The 25,440-nt window shown below is 34.6% G+C and overlaps 1 protein-coding gene across 9 annotated transcripts in view; it reads left to right on the top strand.

Annotated features, from left to right (window-relative positions):
• The window catches only part of pelo (pelota mRNA surveillance and ribosome rescue factor), a 49,101-nt gene that overhangs the window by 15,427 nt on the left and 8,234 nt on the right, over positions 1-25,440 (top strand). For all 9 annotated transcript variants that reach the window (XR_013025313.1, XR_013025312.1, XR_013025311.1 and 6 more), the window contains exons 4-6: positions 2,012-2,102; positions 21,117-21,280; positions 23,626-23,686. Coding sequence is in view for 5 of the 9 variants with exons in the window: in XM_076490048.1 (XP_076346163.1) it covers positions 2,012-2,102; positions 21,117-21,280; positions 23,626-23,686 (316 nt within the window). In the remaining 4 variants the exon portion in view is untranslated. The remainder of the gene's footprint in view (positions 1-2,011; positions 2,103-21,116; positions 21,281-23,625; positions 23,687-25,440) is intronic.

Here is a 25,440-nt window from a genome sequence, read left to right as displayed (position 1 = left end):
TCAGATCTATATGCAATTAGTGTGTCCTGTACTCTCTTCCACTGTACTTGTGTACTCATCTACTGAGACCAGGCTTTTCTTTCCAAGATCTTAGCTGCTCAGGAAGAAGATCATTCTTTCTCTTTTATATCCTTCCCTTCTACCTGTTACCTGTATCCTTATTCATACCCAAGTTGTGTTCTGTGTGTGATTCAAGCTGTACAGCTTTATTTCTTGCAAGTGTATCCCTTTCAGAATCCCTTTTTCATCCAGGGATCTGTTGCCTCATATCCTTACTTGGTGAGTCTCTTATTTTTACTAAATATTAATGCTTGCAGTCTTTTTCACGTTTTGCTGCATTAAATTCATCGTCTAGCACACCCAACACAGTCTGATCTTGCCCTAGCCACACTACACTTCTAGACTTGCCAAACATTTGCTTGTGGGTGCTCATTTGGTCATGCACAAATTTCCCTATTGCTGTGATACTTGGGACTCTTGTGTCTTTCCAATTTATCCTTCCAGTCAAATAGTACACCCTGGTTGAGATAAGGTGTGATCTTTTGTAGGTGTTCTATGATGACACTGCCAATAAGAGCCATATTCCTTGGGCTTTTAGATAAGAGCTTATCTAAGTTTAATGCTTGCACTGGCCACTCAACCATTTCAATGTGGTATTCCAGCTATTCTGCATGTGGAGGTGAAGTATTGTCTCTGAAATTAACATTTTTCCTACCTGAAAATGTATTTTTAATAATAATTGCCTGTTTACACCTTTCCACCCACTTCTGGTGTGTTTTCTTCTTGCCTTACTTAGGAATGAAGTCATTTTTAGTACAAGTGCTTAACCCTTAAATGGCAGCCATCATCAGTTGATGTTGCTACCAACAACATTCCTACTGTTTTAAGGGTTAAGAGTAGTTAGTGCTCAAGGAAGTTGTGTTGCCCTTCTATTGTTATATGATGATTTTTATGGGGGAGTTAGTTCAAGGCTATTAACATTCAAGTCTCATAGGCAGATGCATTAGGAATCAGGTTATTTTGTGTGAAGAGTTTATCTATTAGAAATAAATTTTCAGATAAGGAAAATTTTAATGTTAAGATGTAGTAAATAAGTGTTTAATATCATATTTATTTGTTAGGATGACAGAGAAGGGTTTCTGTTTCAAAATAATAGTATGTTAAGGTATAGTAGATGAATGTTAAATGAGCTACTTATATGTTATGATTATCTAAATAGGTTCATACTCATTTATGTTCATGTCTTTCAAATGATATTTTAAGTTTGTTGTTTTGTTTTGTTTTATTATAGAGTTAATTAATATGTAGAAGCAATAATACTCATTAAACTAAATCCAACAAATTCCAAAAAAGATGTTCCAATAATGCATTTTTGTTTATCATTAATTTTAATGGTTTTGTGTGTTGCTTTGCTTTATGTAAGTATCATCTCGGCAACTACTGTTTGCTGTTAGTTGATCTTAGATTCCTTTTGGATAGTAAAACACAGCATAAACATCTCTACAACTACACTTACTGTTAAATAATCTTCTGAGGCTTCTCTTAGCTGGGTACACTATTATTAGGTTATTTTATATTTCAAGAGGAAAATAAAATATTACAACTTTCATTCACATGTTATAGTTGATACTTTGATTTGAAGACTTACATTCCAATCAAAAACATTACACTTTAATTTGCCTATTGTGTTCTTCATTGTGCCTCAAAAATTTATTGATTGTGTATAACTAAACTAGTGTGTCAGACACAGATACTAAATTTAAAAATATATCTGCTGTTACCCTAGCTGTTTATGACTGAAATCTTGTAAGCTATCCTCACTTAGACATGGGATGGAGATTGTTATATGAAAATTAAAAAAAAAAACTAACAATTTTATCACACTAACTGGCAAAAATAGTAGTTATCTGTATTATTTTTTTTCTAATGTTAATTTTTGAAAGTAAAGTGTGAGGTGATGTAAGTAGAAAAATTCAAAAGTGTAGTGTTTATATTATAAGAAAATTTGCAGATGGGAGCCTACCATACGATTGATTTGGAACTAAACAGAAAGTTTACATTGGTGAAAGCTCATTGGGATAGTGTTGCTTTAGACAGACTAGGTAAGAAATTTTCACTTTACAAGTAAATCAGCTGGTAGTCAGGTTATAAAAACTACAGTTACTCAGTATTTGACTAAATAGAATTAACTAAAGATATGTAGTATTGTGACTCACTGTTAGACTACAGAGAAGAAATTACAGTAACATAATAATGGCTTAATATTTTACTGGACAGAAAAAAACAATAATGTGAAACAGTATTGTAACTCACAATTAGATCAGAAAGAAGAAGTAACAAAAATGCTATAATGACTTAATATTTGATAAGAGAAAAGAAATAAAAAGGCAAGATGAAAGTACGCATGTTCTTCTGTGGGATTTGAAGGTACTCTTACAATTCATGGAGGGGAAAGCATCCATACCAAAAAAGCAATCATTGTAAGGACACCTTAATGCACCAAAGAACATAAAATAATAAAATGCAAAAAGCAGACAATTTCCTATAACTGTCACAGTTTTTATGGTTTAGTAATTATGCAACAACAGCTGTCACAAATTCATCCAAGCTTATCTTTATTTTTCCCATGAGAATGAAGCTTGTACTAGAAGAGAATTTGAGACTTCTCTGTTCAGAACACAATGTAATACAATATGCCACTTGATAGATAAAAACCTTGGATTCCAAATGCTTATAGATAACAAAATTAAATATAAGAAAGAACTGTTAACAGTGTTTGGGTCCAGTAACTTGTGAGCGAGGTTATGAACATAAGTTTCACACATAACGGCCAGGAATATAAACTTTGATTCTAGATTTAGATTCAGTGACCCTGCAAACCTATTCTGAGTACATCTACCAACTTTGCTCTTCCTTTCTTTGAAATTTGAAGAGTTCCTGGACTCAAATTCATAAGCACACTTTGTAAAATTAATGTAAGATAACATCACACCTCAATATTTGACATAAAAGATACATACAAAAATGGGACTCAGTATTTCACTGTAGAGAATAGTAATTAAAGAAACACATAATACATTGACCAAGTTTTGGACTATGAAGGAAAAGTAAAAAACAAATACTGTGACTATATATTTAATTACAAAGAAAAAACTTAAATTCAATTATTCGGCTTTCAGATGTGAAAAATAGTTTAAAATATTTCAAAAGGACTCAGAATTGACTCCAGAGAAAATTTTTAAAAATTTAGAAATTTAATATGCATTTCCTTGATATAAATAGCAATTATTTTATATCAACCTGTGAACCTTGATAAGTATTATTTTCATAAGGTGTACCATATGATTTTTCCCAACATAAACACCATGTAACTGTTCCTAACATAAACATAAGTATTGTTTCCTTAAGGTATGCTATGTAATTCTTCCTAAACTAATAGTGTTCTTAAGATATAATATGTAATTCTTTTTAATAGTTCCTGAAATCAGTCACAAGTGTATTTCTGACTCACTTCATTCCATCTGAGTCAATTTTTTTCATCTCTCATCCATTACTTGTTGAGCAGGATATGCCACAAGATGTTGGGTTTCTATTTTCAGAAGTTGAAAGCATTCAATAGTAGGGAAGCAATGGGAGTATTAGTTCTCTTTGTACAAGCTTGATCAATTTCAACAACCATGTGACTTCTTTATAGTCAGTCAAACCTTTATAGATTTGATACTACTAACTTAAAAATAGCAGGTATATCTTCATAAAATGTGTCAGTCTTTCAGATACAAAAAAAAAAAATTTGTGAAGCATTTTTAATAAACAAAAGAAAGATTTGCCCTGTCCATTGGATATATTTAGTATTTGTTTCGAATGGTCTTTGTGCAAAATGATTTTCAGGTTAAGATTAACAATATTTTTCTTCACCTCAAAAATCTCAAATTTCATTTGTGTAATCTCTAAAACCTTTTAAATACATTTTAAATATTGATTTTTGAGAAACTTATTTTATCTGTTATTTTCTCTACCCTAACTCTGTACAAGGTTAGTTAGTTTGACTAACTTCATAACCACAAAAAAATAAAATGAAAATTGAAATAAATCTAAATTACCTCTTTTTTCTTTCTAGAATGACTTCAAATTGTGACATCAAACTACATTCATTGATCTTGAGTAACTTGAAACTTGTAACAGTGTACATCTATTTATAATTACACTTTATTGTTTTATTGGCCTTTGACCCTGTCTAACTACTATTGGTGCCATTACAAGTCGTAAATCACCAGGGGAGCTAACAGCTCATGTTAAGCTTTTGAATTACATTACTGAAGAGCAACTGTGAGCTGCTAGTATGTATGCCTTGTGAAATATTTTCATTGTTATTATTATTAATTTTACCTAATCCAACCATAACTAACTTAAAGAAATCCCTACTTTTACATTTTAGTTACTTTTATAATATCAGGTCATCCCTTAAGTAATGTCCGATTTTAGGTTCAGGAAAAGAGAAATGATTTCAAATGCTTTTAATGTTATTTAATCAATAATGTAAATTCCATTATTGTTAATTATTTCCTGCCAATGATTCACAAGCTTCTGAATGCCACTTCTATAAAATTCTTGGGGTTTGGAGGAAAAGAATGTAGAAAGGAAAGTTTTGAAATATTCATGTGTTCCAAACTCTTTTCCATCAAGATAGTTCTTCAAACTTCAGAACAAATAATAATCAGATGGGGCAAGGTCTGGAGAATAAGGAGGATGTGGAAGTTTTTCCCAGTCTAGCTCTTCAATCTTTGCAGATGTGATCCTTGCTGTATGGGGCTGTGCATTATCCTGGTGTAATGCAACACCTTTACGATTGATTAAAGTAGGCCTCTTTTCTATCAGTACAATATTCAAGTACTCTAACTGTTGACAATAGAAGTCTTATGTAATCTTTACATTGAGTGGCAGCAACTCAAAATGGATCACACCAACAATATCCCACCAAGTGCTTAAAAAGACATTCCTAGGGTAGAGGTCCATTTTGGGCTGTGCTTTAGCCATTTTACCTGTACTGAGCCATTTTTCATCTCCAGTCACTAACCTGCCCAAAAAAGGTGAGTTACATTCATGAAAGTCCACTCTTGCTTTAGTGTTGGATTCTGTCAAATCATGGGGGATCCATTTTCCAAGTTTTGACACCTCTCTAAGCTGTTGCAGATGACGTTAAACTGTTGAATTAAGCTTCTGTGATAGTTCTTCAACTGTTACAGTACAATCTTTGTCAAGTGCAGTCAGCAGCAAGTAATCATTAAAATCAACAGGACGACCTGAATGTTGCTCATCACTTAAGCTGTAGCCACCTAATCTGAACATCTGAAACCATCTTCGACATTTTCTTTCATTGAGAGACTCCACACCATGAATGTTTCGTATAGTTTCTGCTGCACTATTGCCTTTTTAAACACATAAAGCATTATATGCCTAATGTGCTCCTCAGATGCATCCATCTTCATAAGGGTTTATTTGATTAATGATTTGAAAAAGTGGAGTTTGGTTAGTTTCTTTTATTTGTCTGAACATTTTTATGCACATCATACTACATATTTTAGTCATTAAAGCCTTATACAAAGACAAATTATGATGCACTTGCTGTATTAAATTTTTGGACATTACTTGTGGGAAGACTTGATAATATATAAGGAATAAATATAACAAACAATACATAAAGTACTTACCTGTCTTTTTTTTTTCTGCTGTTGACTGTCAATGGTACTTAATTCTATATTTTCATACTAATAGTAATAATGACAAAATAATATTCATTTAATTAAATAGTGAACCAAAGAACACAAAATAATAAAATGCAAAAAGCATACAAGTTCCTCTAACTATCACAGTTATGGCTTAATAATTATGCAACAACAGCTGTCAAAAATTCATCCAAGCTTGTCTTTATCTTTTCCATGATAATAAGCTTGTACTAAAAGAGAATTTGGCAATGTAATACAATATGTCACTTGACAGATTAAAAACCTTGGATTCCAATTGGTTATAGATAATATAGAATTAAATACAAGAAAGAACTACAGGGTGTTCAGAAAGTCACTGTGCAGTTTTGAAAGCAGCAATAACAGCATTCATTCAGTCTATTTCAAGCCAGCAACTGTTAGCAGTGTTTAGAAACAAAATAAGAAGGATCCAAGCCTGTATTGATGCCAACTGGGGTCACTTTCAACATTGTTTATAATTGTCATTCGTATTTACCACCTGTATTCTATATAGAAACATGTTGTTAATAAATATGTAAGTGCACAGTGACTTTCCGAACACCCTGTATTAACAAAACCTGAAAGAGAGGATGTGACAATTAGGTGTGGAAAGAGGAGTCTAATATTCTGTTTGATGGCTCTGTAACTGAACAAAATTAAAACCTATAAAAGTTGTGGTTTATCTGGACAATGATAATTTTATAGTGAGTAATTTACGTTAAATATTGTACTTACAGGAGGGGTGGTTAATATGGGATGCTAAAAGAAAATGTATCACACTTCTCACATTAGGGGAAGTTTAGGATTTTTTAAAAAATATTTCCTTATAAAATTAAGAATTTAAAATGTAAAAAGTATTAAAATATTTATTATTGGCTATAATTTATGCCATACTAACTTGTGTAACATAAAGTATTTAATAAAATGTTGAATGTAAGCCAATAAAACCTTGCAACATGCACAGTAAATGATGCTCAGCAGATAGGGTTAATGAAGAAGTATTAATGACATTATTAAAATAGATATATATGACAACTCCATTAACAAATGGGGACTGATTGGTGATTGCATGATAAATGTGCATATACCATTACAGCAGAGGGATGTTTCTATCCTTGTAATGGGTATTACTCAGTAAGTAAAGACAGCATTATGTTTTCAGAAATTAAGTGTTGCTCTAGATAAGATTCATGCTTGTGAAACTGGTGAACAACATAGTCAAATACCAAACAGATCAATAGATTTTTATTTCACCATTAAAAAAAAAAAGATTAAAGTTCTCAATTTATCATAAAGAAAAATGATGATGGCTTACTCAAAACAAGTTTTTATTTTACACATGTCAAAATAGTGTTTAATTGTCATGTGTGAAAAGAACTGTGTTTCAGTTTATCAAAGATATAATGATATACTGCTAGTAACCATGAAATTGGTTTTGGAAAACATGGCCTCAAATGGTACAAAAGGTGTATTATGTGACATTCACCTAACAGCACCAGTAGTTCCTGAATTGCTATATTTTTCCAGTAGAGCAAACTTGTTCCATGTTCCTCTGAAAAAAAGTGAGACTGTATATCAAATGAAAGTTTCTCTTCCATCATTTTAGTTTGTGGCAGCTAGATGAAGCCAACATTGATATGATTGTGGAATCCCAAGCTTTAGGCTGATGTTCATCAGATGGAGGAAATGATTATTTGCTTATTTGTTTCCTTAGACTCCAAGGTATCACGTCTGTTTTAGGAAACTGTTAATATAGCCCTTTATATTAGCAAAAAATGTGAAGCTAATTTCATTTGATTACCCAAAGGAAAGCAGTTCTCAAGCCTGTGATTTTATTTCAATACATTCATACCACTTCTCCCACTTATGTTACTAAATTGCCAGGGTTTCTTCCTTTGCCCATGTAAGCATTAGTCATATTTATTCTCACTTGCTCCAATCTTTCATACCTGACTTTATTGCCCTTGACAGTATTTGCCTCATGACACTCTCCACCTGTGTCAGTGTACCCTCTGTCTAGGTACTGTATATGAGCAGCACCTCATTCAGGTGTTACCACTTTTTCTCAACAAAGTATCACTAATGTTTTCCTACTATTATGGTCATTCAGAGATATAGTTACCATTAACAGTGTTATCTAATTGATTTTCATAATAGTAATTTATAATGAATGTTTAATTTTTTTTTTTTTTTTTTAAATTCCAATTGGCAAGCCAATTTAAGGCATTCATTCCAAGATTATTATTTCCAATACAGATGAAAATAAGGTCTATCCTATCCCCACCTCTGATATCTAGCATCACATAACACTCAGGTTGGTGGGGGGGATGATCCTATTTGTACGTAATGATAAGGTGACATATATTTGGATCTGTGGTGGTCATTCAGGGAATTTTTAATCTGCATTTAAGGGCAATCTTTTAACTCTGTGAAAATTTTGCTTTTCCTTGTCACTTTTTTAGTCTGATGGCTTTTCAGTCCCCTTATGGGACAGTGGTGAGTTTGCTGACTCGTAGTGCTGGAGTTCAGGGTTCAACTTCCTCGGGCAGATGTGGAAGATGACCCAATGTTTCTGTGCACTAAGAAAACATTACCTCACAGAATGTTATTCCAATCATTGGTAATTAAAACAGTCTATAATGAAAATGAAAAAGAACAAAAAGGTTTTATTTTGTTGGTTTTTTGAGTGTGATGTTTTGAGCTTCTTCCCAGTTGCTTTAAATCCTGCCTCTTTACTTGATGGCTGAAAGGTCTAGGAGCACATTTTCAATTTTTCTCTCCATCCACAAATATTGTGGTTCATGCTGAAAGGTTTACTTCTCAGTTACATGAAAGGACAGTTGTGCCTTATCTGACACATTTCTGGAACTTTGTAATTTTAGCCTACCACCACCAAATGGATGCATTTTCCAACTTGTCAATTTTTGTGGTTCTGTGGCAGAGTTTATAATTAACCTGAGTAAATCTATGTCCCCAGATGAGATGGGGTAAGTCTACAGTCTTCCCACTCTAAAATCCACCATTTTGTTTCCCTTTTACTTCACTTATTGGAAGACCCTCATGATCACCAACTTCATTGCTAAGGAGATGGATTCCTTGTTAGTGTGCTTGTTGGTTCAGTTTTTGGCTTCTACCTTTCATTTCTCCTTGATGTTGCTGAAGTCTAGAATTTCATTGGCTCCTACAGGGGTCATAGTTCTACCCCTGTTCATGGGTCCCAATCCCTGACATCAGCCTCATGGTACATTGTTACCCAAAATAGATTCTGCTGCTTGGTTGGATAACTGGCAGTGTTTGGTTATTATTGTATACATTCAGGGTCTGTGAGAATATGGCTCAAATAATTCTGGACATGTGGTAATCTTAATCATGGATCAACACCACCAAGATCAACATTTGTCAACAGAAATGATGCTCATATCAGCAATGAGGTATTGAGAGGAGGTTGAACCTATTTTGAGCAGAAGTACCAACCATAACTCATTTTTGGCCTGGCTCTTTGGCAAAGGTTTTTGCATCTTTTACAGTTTTTCTGTTTAAGGTGGCCTTATTGACCACCATTCAGTTATCATGATAACATAACTTTTGAGTCCTCAGTACTTTTCATATTCTACAAGTAGCTTTGTGTCCTAGGTCCCAAGTGAACATTCCAGCTACCTAACAGGTATATTAAGACTACAGTACATGGTCTCTCTTGACATCTGTTTGTGTCCTGACTCTTGTATGTCATGTATCCTCTTTACTTTTGTGGCTGCTGACCTACTAACATCACCATTCAGAGTGATTTGCAATATTTGTCCACAGGCTATTTTGTCATTTTCTGTGCATCCTCAGACCAGTTCTTGTTCCCTAACACATTGAAAATCAGGAAAGGGGCTGAAGTCCTTTTCACATCTAATCACTATTTCTTATTTCTTTGTCCAGTCAGATTTCAATCGTGGTCGTGTTCAGTGAGGGTTTTGTTGTCTGCTCTAATGCCTTTAGAGGTGCTAGACAATGACTTTTCTTCTGTGCTCTCTTTAAAAGCAAGGATTTTCTGCAAGTCAGATCTAATTAGATTTAGTGGCCTGGTCATTTTTGCTTGCTGGAGTTTACTTGTACAAACTTTATGTGGATCCAATAATTTTAACATGCATTATTTGCCTGATATGGCAGTCTCTTCATCAGAGGATTTTTTCCCAACCCCCTTGTAGCTACCTTAAACATTTCTGGTAGAGTATGCAGAGGGATTAGTCTTTTCATTACTACTTTTCAGAATTCTTTAACTTGTTTTCATAGGATCCTACTCTCTGGCAAGTTTTGCTCAGACTAGTGTGTTTTTATTAAACCAATTCTGTCCTATCAGTCACTAATTCAATATACTTTATACATGTTGCAACAGAACTCCCTAGTGCACATTATCTCCCAAATTCTACTATTGGAGCTAGGTAGTCCCTACCACAACTGCTTTCCAGTCACTGGGATGGTGAACATAGGCTTTCCTTCCAGAGTGTTAGAGTGAATTCCTCCACTTTTGGGAAAAAAGGCAAGTTTGAAGTTCTTCTACTTAGGTTGCTGGATGTTTTCCCCAGATTTCAGTAGGAGTGGTTCCAGCCTATGCAGGAACTTACTCATAATACTGGTTCAGGCTTGATGCTCCACTATCCAGTTGAGGTGTGCATAGCCATTCTGTTTGATAAATATAGACTTATTAAATTGTTCATGGAAGAGGATCCACTATCTTCTCATAATTTCAAATGCTATCCAAAATACATGCTGCATTTAAGTTGTTGAAAATGTACTTAAGTAATGCTGAAAACATCATATAGGCTAAGCATGTCAGTATTGGTTTTGTGAAACAGAAAATATGAAAGTATTGATTGCCACAAAAAAGGCAACTCCAAGATTGTTTGTAGTGTGTTTTTCTGTTTTGATCTGTGTAATTGAGAAATTACTAGTAAAATGTCCATTGGAATAATTTCATCTTTCTTTCTCTAAACTGGCCTCGGGTGCAATGAATAGTAAGACTCATTTTCACTTGTGAATTTGAAACATCTCTGGATGTGATCATTTAATCAGACAGTGTGACTTGTTTTTGTCTCAGGTTGTGAAGCCAAATTCCTGCACCTTCAGTGATTTTGACCTTAAAACTAATAGGCTGAACTGCTTTTTGTTCAAACACGTGGACCAAGATATGGATTACAAGTTCTCATTTTGATACATTATCTTGGCCAAGCAAGTATTGAAAAGGGCTTTTCTGTGAATGAAGGATTAACCCTTTGAAACATGAATGATGTTTCACTTGTTGGTCAGCAGTTAATCTATGATTACATACAATCAATCTGGAGGTTCCTTTGTCAAAGGAACTGCTCACTGCTACTCATAGTGGTAGACAGAAATATAACCAATACCTTGACCATCAGAGGAAGTTGGCTAAGATTAATGAAAGACAAGAAAAAGAAACTTATCCTTAAAGATATTGCAAAACCTAAGGCTAAATGCAAAAGATTTGAAAAAAATATAGCATCCTTAGTTGAGACTGCTGCTGATCTTATTGAAGAGGACAAAATACGAGGCAATATGACTGATTTCACAAAATCAGTTTCAATCCAATGATAAAAGTCTTTCAAATTAAAAATTTTAATGAAGAAATTGCAAAGATGGAAAGACAAGAATTGTAAATCTATATCCCATTATGTGTAGTCATATGTGTATATACTTTTGTATAATATACATATAATAAACAGTTATTATGGATTATATGATTTATTTCATGTTATATTTGGTCTGGAAAGTCAGTTCTTAGGACTATCAAAAATTCCATATACACTTATAACTTCATCCAGGTACTTAACTGTGAGGCTTTCCTCTTACCTATCCTATGCTTGTTTTGAAAGTTAGACAAGAATTTTCGAACTACTTCCTGCAACAATTGCCCTTTATAATGAAAAACATAAAAAACTCCTAACACTTTTTCAAAAGTTCCTTCAGATTGGATACTTTTGGGATACCATCAATTATAGGGAAAAAATATAATGTATTTGCACTGCAGTTGTTTCACTGGGACTTCATAGTTCTACTTGTCTTCTTTACTAGTACCACATCATGAATGCCAAAAATACTGCTTGTCCTTAATGTTGGTGAAATATTTTCCCAATTCTTATCTCAAGTCACTACTGTTATAACAAATAAACAGACCTACATAATGTAATAGTGTACCAATATATTTGTCACTCCACCCATCCAACAACAATATTTTAGTTGTTCCAGTTCTTCAATGACAGGTGATTTTTACTTTGATTACTTTGTTAAGTGTATTTTTTGAGGATACATCTGAAGGTACCTTGCAATGGGAAATTCTTTGCAAAGAAGTAACTGAATTTTGACTTTTCAATTGTCATGAAAGGTTCATATCAACAACAAACCAAGTCAAGAAATCCTCAAACAGCTTCTTTGTGGCTTTTGCTGAAGTAAATCTAGGCCTATATTTACCAAAGTTAGCAGTTGTGGGTTGATGAAAGAAATAACAAAAAACCCTAACAATAATCTTAAGTAAAAATTACAGTGATTTTTTTGGGGAGAGCTTAAATTACCTTGTCCTCTCTTTAGCAAGCTATTCATAGCAGCAATAGCATGTGGGTTACAAAAAATGTGAATATGCATAATGGGTTTAATCATTTTTATGTGATGGTTTATTAATGTGTGTAACCTTAATACTAGTATGGTACTACTAACTTAAAAAGTGTATTAACATGAGATAACTTATCACACCTGTATTGAAAACAACAAACTAAAACTAAACAAACCTTAACATTCACAGATTGCACTGATATACCACTAAAACAACATGTGAACGTTCAAACATTACTATCACTTGTGGGTCTACGTATTCATTTTTGGTTGTTGTTTATTTTACACCCCTGATATTAAAACTTGACTAATTTATTAAGTTTATGACACATATTATAATTATATTGATATATACCTCTATCTGTCTGAAAAATCAGATCTTATGTGGCTCTATCTAGGTCCAACAGATTTATATTAATATATACTTAGTAAACACTTTACAGAATTGCTACATTAGGTGTAGATCTATATTAAGAGAGTAGGCACTAGGCTTACTAGATTCAGTGTCCTTACCATGAATAACATATCCCCTCAGTGTGGATTCCTGTACATAATGAGGGGACCTCCCAGGAAAGGTTCTGTTCTTTCAGTTTAACTCCTCTGAGATCTAAACATCCACCCACGTGTTTACCGTGCATGGCAACCCGTGAAGGGGAGGTGAGGGTCCTGGTGGTTGAGGGGTCCAACCCTAACACACCACTTTGGCCTTGAATTCCTGGGTCATTTAGCTGGTCCACTCAGGCTAGGGTCAACCAAGTACCAGTGTTGGATGTTCTCATCAGGTGTTGTGAGTATTGTATCTGATGCTGGTGTTTGGGTATAGTGCTCACAAAACCCTGGCATTGCTGCAATGTCCTTGTTTGACATTGTAGTGTGTCCCCTCATAGGGCTCCATGGTGGGTGGGGTCAGTGGGCACTGAAATTTCCCTTTCTTTATCATGGATACTCCAATTAAAAATCTTAATAAAATACTGAAAAAACAGCCTATAGTTAAATGGCCATGCCTTGAAGATTCTGAGCAGGAATCCTCACCATGTGTACCACCTGTTGTACCTCATTTTCTTTTACTGCATTCACTTTCAGACAAACCGTTAGGGCAAATGTCTCCCTTTTTTATTCAGAGGGGACTAGAGAGACTTGTTACCTCTCCAAAGTCAGTAAAGAAGCTTCGATCTAGTGACATATTGGTGAAAACATCCATGTCTCAGCACAGTGAACTCATCTTGCATTCAAAGGCAATTGGGGATATACCTATTGAGGTTACACCTCATGCTACTTTGAATTCATCATGAGGAGTTATTGTTGAGAGGAATTTGAAGAACATCCCAGAGTCAGAGATTCTTACTGGTTTCTCCACCCAAGGAGTTTCTGCAGTGATATGTATATCCACTCGCAAAGATGGAATTATGATGCCAACCAATGTCCTCATTCTCACATGTACATCACCATGTCCACCTGCCACCATCAAGGCAGGTTATTTTAATTGCAGAGTATGGCCATACATTCCAAATCCTCTCTGATGCTTCCAGTGTCAGCAGTTTGGTCACTCAGACATCATATCGTGGTTCCTTGACGTGTGCTCTTTGAGGTGGCAAGGACCATGATGCCTGTGAGTGTGAAATGGACCCTCATTGCATCAGTTGCAATGGCTCTCAGTCATCCTACCTTTGTTCTTGCTCTAAATGGTTGGAAGAAAAAGAGGTGCAGCACTTGAAGATGATTCAAAACATAACTTACCCTGAAACTCAAAAGTTGCTGTCCACCACTTCATCTCAGACATATGCCTGCTGCATTCTGTTCCACTACTACAGTAGGAATGCAGATGGATCTCTCTGTACCTCCAAAAGAATCGTTTACAAAACAAATGAAAAGTCTTTTGACCTCCATGGTTAAAAAGGTTGATGAATCAACTTCAACATCCATCTCTGTCCCTTCCATACATTCCAACAAATCCCAAGATTCCTTTCCTTTGGTTTTGGTTACAGGTGTCTCCTTGGGTACATCGTTTCCTCCCACCTCACAATGCAAAATGATCATTTGTTAATGTCCTCAGTCACTGGAATCCTCTTTCAACAGCAAAGACCTGTCCAGTCAACCTAGGGCAGGATCCATGAAGGTCAATTGACCTCCCTCGAATAAAGAAAAAAGACAAGAAGGGTTCTCCACCCAATTTACCTACACATAAATAAAATTGGCCACCTTCATACAATGGAACTGTTGAGGTTTACGTTATAATCTGGATGACATCAAAACACTGATTGCTTCCTTCCATCCTGTATGCCTCTCCTCACAGGAAACATTTCTGAAACCTGCTGATACAGTTATCTTTCAGCAGTTTTCTTTGTACAGAAATGACAAGCTGTGTGATAGACGAAAGCATAGAGGGGTGGCATTGTTGGTTGATCAGCATTTGCCCACCCTGTCTTTGCCACTCAACACACCCTTGGAAGCTGTAGCCATCCATGTTTTCTTGGGTCGTATCATTACTATTTCTTCTCTCTACCTGTCACCTGGAGTGACCTATGATCAATCAGACCATGATGCTCTCATTGAACAGTTGCCGTCTTCCTTTTTAATCCTGGGGGACTTTAATGGACATCATCCCCTCATGTTGATAGAGCATATGCTTTCTGATCACAACCTTTTTCTTTCAATACTGGTTCTTCTACTTATTTTTATGCACCTAATCAGTCCTTTACTGCTATTGACCTCTCAATTGGCTCCCCTTCACTATTCTCCCATTTTTTTTGGAGTGTTGACAATAATCCACAAGGCAGTGATCATTTTCCTATAATTTTGAGAGAGATTGGCTGTGGTCAGCACCATTCGACCCACATGCCCAGGTGGAAGCTGGATCAAGCAAACTGGCCCTCTTTCACTGCTCTTGCAGAATGTGATCCTGCCATTGTCTGTCAGCCATCAATAGACAACTGTGTTAGTGGTAACTAACTATTATACAGTCAGCTGCTCAGTGTATTCCTAAAACCTCGACACATTTTCCATGATATCCTTGTCCATGTTGGAATTCTGCCTACCACGTGGCATGGAAGGCTCAAAAAGTGGTCTGGGATATTTTCTGTAGATGTCCCACAGTATCAAACCACATCACTTTCCAGCAGGCCTGTGCATCTGCTCGGTGAGTATGACATCAAAGCCAGAAGGAATCTTGGATTAAGTTCACAACCAGCATATTTTCTACCATCAGCTCCAAAGTCACATAGGACAAGATTCGAAAGGTGAGTGGGCAGTATAATTTTGTCCCCCTCTTGATTTTGCTCTGTGTTGGCCAGGATTTAGCTGATACCCGGAGCATCGCTGATACTCTAGGTGAAAGCTTTTGCCAGGTATCTAGCACTTCTGCTTCTTCCTCCACCTTCTTAGCCATCAAGACTCAGGCAAAGTGATAACCTTTCAAGCTAATTGTCTCTCTGGCTATAATTGTCCCTTTATACTGGTGGAACATAAACTGGCAGTACATCAGTTGGACCTGGTGATGTACACTATGAAATGTTGTGCCATCTTTCTTCTGCTTGTTTTTAACCGAATCTGGCAGGAGAATGTCTTTCCTGATGCTTGTCACCAGGCTACTGCCCTACCTTTCTCTTAGCCTGGGAAGGATCCCAAGATTCCTTCAAACTTCCGTCCAATTGCTTTGACAAGCTGTCTTTCTAAGACCTTAGAGAGGATGGTTAATGCTCATCTCAACTGTTTCCTCAAATCAAACAACCTCCTCTTACCCACTCAGTGTGGATTCCGATGACAACGCTCCACCATGGACCATCTGATTCGACTTGAAATGTCCATCAGAGAATCTTTTCTCAAACAACATCATCTTGTATCAGTATTTTTTGACATTGAGAAGGCTTATTACACAACTTGGAGTTTATGGCATTTTGCGAGACCACCATATGTATGGGTTACATGGCCATTTGCCCATTTTTATTAAAAGTTCGTGTGGGTTCAGCACTTTCCTGTTTTTTTCCACAAGAGCTTGGAGTCCCTCAGGGCTGTGTTTTGAGTGTCACACTTTTCAGTATAAAGATTAATGCCATCACTGAACAACTCCCTCTTACTGTTGCAAATGGCCTGTATGTCGATGACTTTCACACTTCCTGTCAGTCGTCGAACATGAGGTATATTGAGTAGCAGCTACAGCCTGCCCTCAGTTGTTTACTGAAGTGGACCACAGCAAATGGCTTTAACTTCTCTCTCTCTCTAAAACTGTTTGCATGCACTTTTGCCACTGACGGGGCATTCACCCTGATCTTAAACTATGTATAGGGAAAGTTGTGCTGCCTGTGGTCCCTGAGACAAAGTTCTTGGGGCTTATCTTTGACATAAGCTGACCTTTACACCACACATTAAGCAGTTACAAGTCAAATGTACAAAAGCACTGAAAATTCTCTGTGTCCTCTCTTCCACCACCTGAACTGATCGATGCAGAAAGATATATTGTGCTCTTATTTGGCAGACCCATATTCCAGTGATCCTTAATCAAGTTTCAACCAAATAAGAGCACAATATATCTTTAGCTTAGAGCTTATACATAGTCTCATGAATCTTCTTTGCACCTCCAATGTTTACAACTGTCTTTACTATATGCTTCAAAACTTTGTTCCTTACCAAAGCATCCCACCTGGGATTGTGTTTTCCTTCCTCGGTGGGACATATTTTTTCAGAATAGATGATCTGCCATTGCTCCTTTTGGCCTTCATATCCAGATGCAGTTGGATGAATTGGGTCTGTTTTTGGATAACATTGCTGTATCCACTGGTTGGCCCATCCCACCATGGCTTATTACAGTCTGCAAATGTGACCTATCTTTAAGTCATCTGAGAAAAGTAGATATTCCTGATTGCAAATACTGTCTGCTATTTGCTAATCATCTTTCAAACCATCCTTCCACTCCTATTGATACAGATGGTTCAAAATCAGGTGACTGTGTGGGCTCTGCCATGGTTTGGTGGTTGCACGCAGAATCCCCTCTGCAGCTTTCGTGTTCACTGCTGAACTGTATGACATTTCTCTTGCCCTGGATCACATAGAAGCTAAGCTGTATTCAAACTGCACTATTTATACTGACTTGTTTAGTTCTCTACTGGCCCTGGAATTGCTTCACATTACTTTACACCCTATTCTCACTGATGTTCAAAACCGACTGGCCCAATTATCTTTACCATCTACTTCTATCCAGTTTTTCTGGATACCAGGCCACATTGGTATTTGTGAAAACGAGCTTGCTGACACCACAGCTAAATCTATCTGCTCTGGCACTATCACCACTGTGCCAGTTCCATACTATGGACTATGGTCACTGTATTCAAGGCCTCAGCCCTGTGCCAATTGGCAGTTGACTTGGAATGAGCAACATGACAACAAGCTTTTCCAAATAAAACCCTCTATTGGACTTTGGCTGTCTTGCTTCCATAAGGATTGGAAAAAGGAAGTTGTTCTAACTAGACTGCGCATTGGTCACAGTTTTTTAACTCATCATTTTCTTTTATCTGTAACTGATGCACCAGTGTGTAGTCTGTGTAACACTCAGGTCACAGTGAACCACATTTTATTTTCTTGACATCATTATGACTCTCAATGACAGTGCTGTTTTCACCATATTCTGTCAAAGGTTTGTCCATAATGTTAGATGTGGTTTTGGTGATGGTGACACTGTCCACCTTGGAAATTTTTTTTTTTTTTAAAACCATCAATCTTTTTAATACTATTTAAGTTTTTTAATTTATACATTAGACCTTTTTTAATGAGATTCCCTTTTAAGAATCACAGTCCATCTAGTTTGATTTGAAATTAGAAAATTGCTGTAAAGTCAAATAACTCTAAAACCAGGACTGGAAAGGCCAACTTCAGGTGAATAACGCTGCTTTTCAAATTACCTGTTAGACATCCTGGCAATTTATTATTAAAATTTTGCTACAAGTGTTTTAAAATTTATTTTACTTTTTGAAAATGGCCATAATATGAAATAACTCAGAACCAGGACTGAAAAAACCAACTTCAGGTGACTGATGGTGGTTTTTGTACTTACCTGTTAGCCTTCAGGCGAGTTCAGATAATACAATTATGCTACAAAAAGTCCTCTACCACTTATATTACTGTAGTTTTTCTCTTAATGCTGAAAACTAGATGTAAACAGAGGCTTTATGCTTTGTTTTATTTTACCTTAAATTCCTTTTATAAATTTCCTAATTTTAATTTAATTTTAACTTTTTACTGGATGTTTGGCACAGATAGCCCAGCTGCTTTGTGCCATAAAATGCTAAATCAACCAACCAACCAAATAACATGAACAAACAAAACTGACAGATAAAACCATCTGATTACATTAAACTGTGGTGTGGTAGAAGTCCTTTTTATGTTACAAATACTTTTTGAGTTGTCATTTAAGGCTGTTTTCACTGTTAATACCAAATACTACTGAATACTGCTCATATAAGATGATACATTGTTGCAACCATCATTGTCTTCATAATGCTTAGTGCTTTTGAAGCACACATCACAGTAAACTTTGTATTTAAAGAGTAGAATTTGGAATTTTCCTGCAAACATAGAGTACTTAACAGTAATGCTACTGTTATTAGGACTCCTCAGTGCAAATCTTGTTGCAGTATCTGCCTGTACTGGCAGTTGTGTTTCTATATTCCTGCAGTAAAGATGTTTGAAATAGCACTATGCCTTGCAGTAGCTTTGAGAAACAGATCTGGGCTTGCTTAACTTAATGAAGAACTTATTACAGTGACTTTCTAGTTTAACTGCACACACTAGAGAATATGATTTATTTAGTTTTTAAAGCCATTAGACCTACCATTGACAAAACGGTTGTTAAATATACATGACTGTTGTAGTTTACATTTAATGTAACAGGTATAAATTTAGTTTATCAGAAGTTGTTTATGAATCATACATTCTGTAGTTAAATAGTTATGAATTGGTGATTGTTATACTATTGTGTCATGTTACTAGAACCCTTCAAGATTTTCTCATTGTTCTATTTGAGTATTGTTGCATCATTAGTATATAGCTGTTAAAAGTGATAGGGCAAGTACTACAAGCCCCCCGCTAGTACAGCAGTATGTCTACGGATTTACAATGCTAAAATTAGGGGTTTGATTCCCCTCGTTGAGCTCAGTAGATAGCCCAATGTGGCTTTGCAATAAGAAAACACACAAATACTACCACCCTCACCCTATTGTATACCCTAACCACACATTTCACATATAACTAAAATAAATTTTGTGAAATCAAGCTTGACTAACAAAGAGGCAGAAAAGTGCAGTCGATGCAGTAAAACATCAGTAAGTTCCATTGTGAGCCACTCTTTATGGGCTGTATGCTAGTGATACAATAATACTCAATTAACTGATGATGATATGGCATCCCATAATAGTTTGAATAAATATTTTTACTTTCATGATAAATTTCATGTATTTAGCTAGGTAATCCCACACTATGTCATTTCTTAAAACTTATTACACCAACACTCACTACACTTATAAAGATCTCATGTAATCATAATGGTCAGACAGTAATGAAACTCTTCTATCTGGATAAATAGGTTTTTGGCTTTTACGACTTTTCCCCCTTCAACAGATCTGATGTGATATGGCACATTATATATGTTGTGCATATAATTTTTAGACCTTTGCTGGAGTATAAATAGGCAATGAAAATTTAGTTCAATATAGATAGATGTAGACTACATGATTGTGAGTTTAGCCATAAAGAATAGATAATAGGGCTTTTTAAGGTGAAATCATCACAGATTGCATTGTAATTACAGAGAAGAAAAAATAGTTTGTCTTTTCAAAGTAAATTCTAAAGCAACTGAACCAACCTGTGTAAACTTTGAAGAAAAAGACAATTCTTTAAAGCTCTGGATACAAGTGATAACCAACAATGTGGCACATATTTGTTAATATATATAATTATTTTGAAACAAGTGAATTTATGCTACTTATTTATTGTTTAAATTTATCAATAAAGTCAAAGGCACCTACTGTGATGCCTGATTAAATCCTCATAATAAGCCTGATATATTCAGTGAAAATTGTACTTTACTTATACTTTGATAGATTGACGTCCTCTGTACTTGTGTTTAATAAACAGTTGTAATCCATTTAACAAAATTTTATTTGTGTGACAGCCAGTAGATCAAGAAGATAACTGATGCATTCTCAAGACAAACATAGTTCTGTTAGTTTGTTGTTATAATTGATGGCATGGCTTATTAAGGTGGCACTAGTGGTGTTTCTTGATTAATTTCATTATTTTGTGCATCCTGTTTCATAAAATAATACAGTAGTTGAACTTGTACTTTAGTTCAATTTTAACTCTTCAGTTTTTACAATTTTCTACTAAATTTTCACTTACAAGTCACATCCTAACACTACTTCCTGACATGAATACAAGCTTTGTTTTCTTAAGGTATGCCTTGTAATTCTTTCTAACATAAATAGAAGTATTAGTTCCATAAGGTATGCTATACAGTTTTTCTGTACATAAACTCAAGTGTTTTTTTCTTAAGATATCTGTTATGTTCCCCAATATAAACACAATTGTTTTATTACAGCATGTCATGTATTTTTTTCTTAAGTGAATGGAAGTATTGTTTCCTTAAGATATACCACATAATTTTTCCTAATGTATTTTTTCTTCAAAATGCATATTATTTTTGAGACATAGCTTATGGTCCTACATAATGTTTTTTTTAAACATGGCTTCTGAATGTACATAAGCTATAATTTTCTTAAGATATGGCGTGTGACCCTACTCAACATGCTGATCTAGCTGCAATCATTATGCAGGAAGGCCTAGCAAATGTGTGTTTGGTTACAGCTAGTATGACATTAGTAAAGGCCAAGATTGATGTGAATATTCCTCGTAAACGGAAAGGACAATGCTCCCAACATGAAAAGGTGAATTTTTACAAGTTATAATAAAAAACACAGCTGTTATTATTTAAAATTAAATTAAAATTGTCTATCAGTGTTTGTACATAAAGAAAACAACAGACCAAATAAGATTTTTAAATTTGAACATGTAATAAGTGTCCTTTATTGTAAAAAAATTTATATTAAGACTTGCACTATACAAACGATGCAACAAAACTTTCATTAAAGTTTTGGCAAATTTATCACTTTCCTCAAAAAGATAAGTTTGAATAAATTCACTAAAACAGAACTACTTTTTACTTGTAATGGACACTTTTTTGATGTTCCATAAAAACTTTAAATCTTACTTTAGTAGTGGTGGTAAAGTTGTAAATATGATTCAGATGAGAACTTTATATATATATATATTATATTATAACCATAATTTTTAAGCCAAAACAAAACACACAAAAAATTAAACAAAATATGCTGCATTTTTAAAAAATAAGTTAATTTAAGAACTTGGCACTACTTTATGCAGATGTACGCCTTGAGTCGCATATAAAAGCATGACAATTACAATAAACTTAGTGTACTGATATGGTTCAATGTCGTGTCAGTTAGTGCCTCTCCCATATTGGGGGCAAGAATGCTAACTTCAAGAGGTAAGTTTCATCTTATTTACCCCCAAATTGTAGTATCTTATTTCCTTATTTGTTATTTTTATCTTTATTTATTATTTTAAGTTGAAAGAGCAGTCACCCTCCCACAAATTTCTGCAGGTAGTGAAGGGTGATATAGATGTGGAACGTTCTGGGCTTGAGCACCCGCATCTCACTTTCCAAATTTCTAATCTTATGTGAGAGTAGTAAATTGGAGGTTAAGACTGATAGACTGTGCATCCCCACAGCAATGTGGGTCTTAATTTCAAAGTCACCTGCAAAACCTAGGATACATTTTACAATCCCACAGGGCAGCTTGTACCCTAAAATCTTTTTTTAAAATATGCAGTGTACTTTAATTTTAACGTGTTTTGTCTTGGCTTTAAAAACTATGGTTATAATATAATTAATCAGAGGTTGGGATTTGTTGTTTCTATTGCAGTCCTTCCTCACAATTTTATTTACTGCTTTACTCATTTAAATGTATTTATTTAATTTCACTATATATATATCTACACTTTTAAATGTATTTTCTCTAAGTTATTTTTCCGTAGTGCAGATTAACTTTTGAAGATGTTGCTAGACTGTGAATCTGAGGATTCATGGTTTGCATCTCATTTCTGCAGTTATTATCTCCATGCTATTAGGATGGTGGTGGCAGTGGCATATTGAAGGTGGAGACATTTGTCCCCAGGCACTGGATTTTGGAGTACCAAGGAAACAAACAGTTTACCTATTTTCATAAGATTGAAGCTCATTAAAATGTTTTTATGATTTACATCAAATATTACGTATCAATAGATATGTTATGCATAAGAAAAGTCCATGTTTTTTATTAAAACACTGACAGTTTGTAGTTGATAGGAAATTTAGCAGTTTTATGAATACCTAACAAGATGAAGCAATATTTGAAGCAGCCCAAATGATCCTATCTCAGATTTATTCATTCTATAATAATGCCAATCTGAAGAGCTGTGGTGCATTTTCGTATTAATGTATGATTAATACATTACTTACAACAGTCATATTATATGACTGTTGACTGTATTGTGAAGTGGCATTTAGTGTCCTTTCATCTTTGATTTAGTATACTGTATTGAATGGAGTTAAGCACTTAAGTGAATGGTCAATGAACTGAAGTGTTATAAACATGCTACTTTCCCTATGTCTAAATAATTCACACTAATATGTCACCATATTGAAGCATGAAATAGTCAAAATAAAACTTTAAGCTAATAAAAATCTTTAATTAAATAATCATATGAAAAATACCCCCTTTAACCATGAAATCCCCCAATGCCATTTCCATGGGATTAAGTGTTTTTTGTATTCTGTGCCACTATTACTTATTCAACCAGCAACTGCCTATCAAAAACCAGATGATCATGACGATATAATAAAATACAGTACCATGGTACATAGGATTGCCATGTACAGTTAGAAAGTAAAAATGTAAAGGATGTTGGAGGAGGGGTATGAAACTATGTTTTGCTCATGGGTACTAGACACCTTCACAATGCCACTGGGTGGTGGCCCTGTAGGATTGGTTAAATAAAAATAGCCCTTAACTTGATGGTGGATACTGTTGACTACTTACCTTCATTTTGGTGGGTCACTTCAAAATTAGAGATGGATATTTTCATCTAGCCCTCATATAGCTTTAAACAAATATCTCAAAAAAACTAATGCTTGTTTTCTAATTATATGAATTTTGATCTTTTTTTTCAGGGTCTGAACAAATTTTTTGAATCGGTTATGCAAGCTCTTCTACGCCACGTTAATTTTGAAAGTGAGTATTTTTCCTTTGTCTAAACTAAAAGTAAAACTTGATTTTTGCAGAAGAGTTTTAGAATAACCCTTTCATGAAATAACATGTAATGTGTGCAAATGATGAACTTCAAATTGAACATCAACTACTTTCAATAAAGTATTAATATTCTGACACAATCATTTTCAGTAAAAGATAAATTAGTTTGTGTAGTTATTTCTAGTAAGATGCACAACAATATTACTACTTTTTTAGTGGAGTCTTCACATCTGCATTATATTCAAATAAAGTAAACAAGTATTACCTTGTCACTAAATGAAATAAACATATTTTATGGCTATGGGAAGGTGAACTAGAAGTAACTAAAATCAAAGCTCCATGCAGCTTTCTTACTCATTACAGCTAGGTAAAGTGAGTTTACTTCATGTTATTGTTTAACTTGCATCATAGCTATATAAGTAAAACCTAGCTTGGATTCTCGGACAAGTGAAGCTGGTTTAACCCAAGTTATAGCAAGGTAAAGTAGGTAATCATGTAATAACCTCTATCACAACCATTTAGGGCAGCATTTGGCAATTCTTTAAGTGGGTCCTCTTCTCTCAAAAACTGTGATAAGTATGGATGCTTTTTGAATAATAAAATTTCTCAATTATGAGTAACAGGTAAATTACAAAAAGCTTCTGTTACCACTCTTCCCAAGATCACCTGTTGTGTATCCTTGCTCTTAGTGATATGTTTGGTCCTCAACTGAAAAAAACTGATGAAGTTGAGCCTGAAAATTCCAAACACCAAAGCAGTATTGTTACATGTGAAACTTCATACACCATGCCTATCACATTTAGCCAATGTAGTTATTGCTATTTAACTCAAATTACAGTTAAATGTTTTTAACACTTCATTACATGAGTAGCATTCATCTAATGCATAGCTTACAAACCAGCAAAATACTGTAGAAGCAGGCCCAACACATTTTAAACAAATAAAATGCTTGGGTTTTCTCAATATTGAACTAAAAACCAGAACAGGCTACAGTGTGAATAATGAAGCACACAAACTGTTTTAAATATTAAACATATATTTTTCTTCAATAGATATAATTGTTTAGACTACTTTACACAAACTTCCATCACACTGTCATTTCATCATCAGTACTTGAAGAAAGACTTCTCACAACCTTAATGAATATAAATTAATAAAAAAATGGTTTGAATTTTATATTAAAAGAACACAATACTGGCCAATATACTGTGATCATTTCACTTTTAAGCATAGGTAGTACTGTTACTTTTTTATATATTAAAACACATGCTTGTTTTTATTGCAGCCAACAGGATTTCCACTAAGTTCTATAGTTATTCTACTGTCTGTTTAGGGTATTATTAACTTCTGTTGGTTAGAAAAGATTTTGACGTCACTGTAAATATCAACACTGTTAAAGATGTGGGATCAAAACACAACTTCTCTGTGTTTTTCCATGCACCAGAGTTAGTTGATTTTCACACAATAAATCATTTCACAATTGGCTTGGTATAATATACACAAGTTCATCTACACTTTAACTATTTTCATTATAACTTTTGATACAGCACGTGTACCCTCACAAAATTTGGAAGACTTTTAGTAAAGATTACAAGTATTTTGTATATAAAAAAAATCAGATATTTTTTAATAAAATACTTTCACTAAAGATTTGTTTGTGAAAATAGAATCTTTTTCAGTACTAGTCCGAGTGCAAAGAGGTTTCATGTTATGATTAAAATAAAAACTTATTTATC

This window comes from Tachypleus tridentatus, chromosome 2 (assembly GCF_004210375.1).
Source record: "Tachypleus tridentatus isolate NWPU-2018 chromosome 2, ASM421037v1, whole genome shotgun sequence".
Taxonomy (NCBI): domain Eukaryota; kingdom Metazoa; phylum Arthropoda; class Merostomata; order Xiphosura; family Limulidae; genus Tachypleus; species Tachypleus tridentatus.
This window is presented reverse-complemented; position numbering and strand designations above follow the sequence as displayed.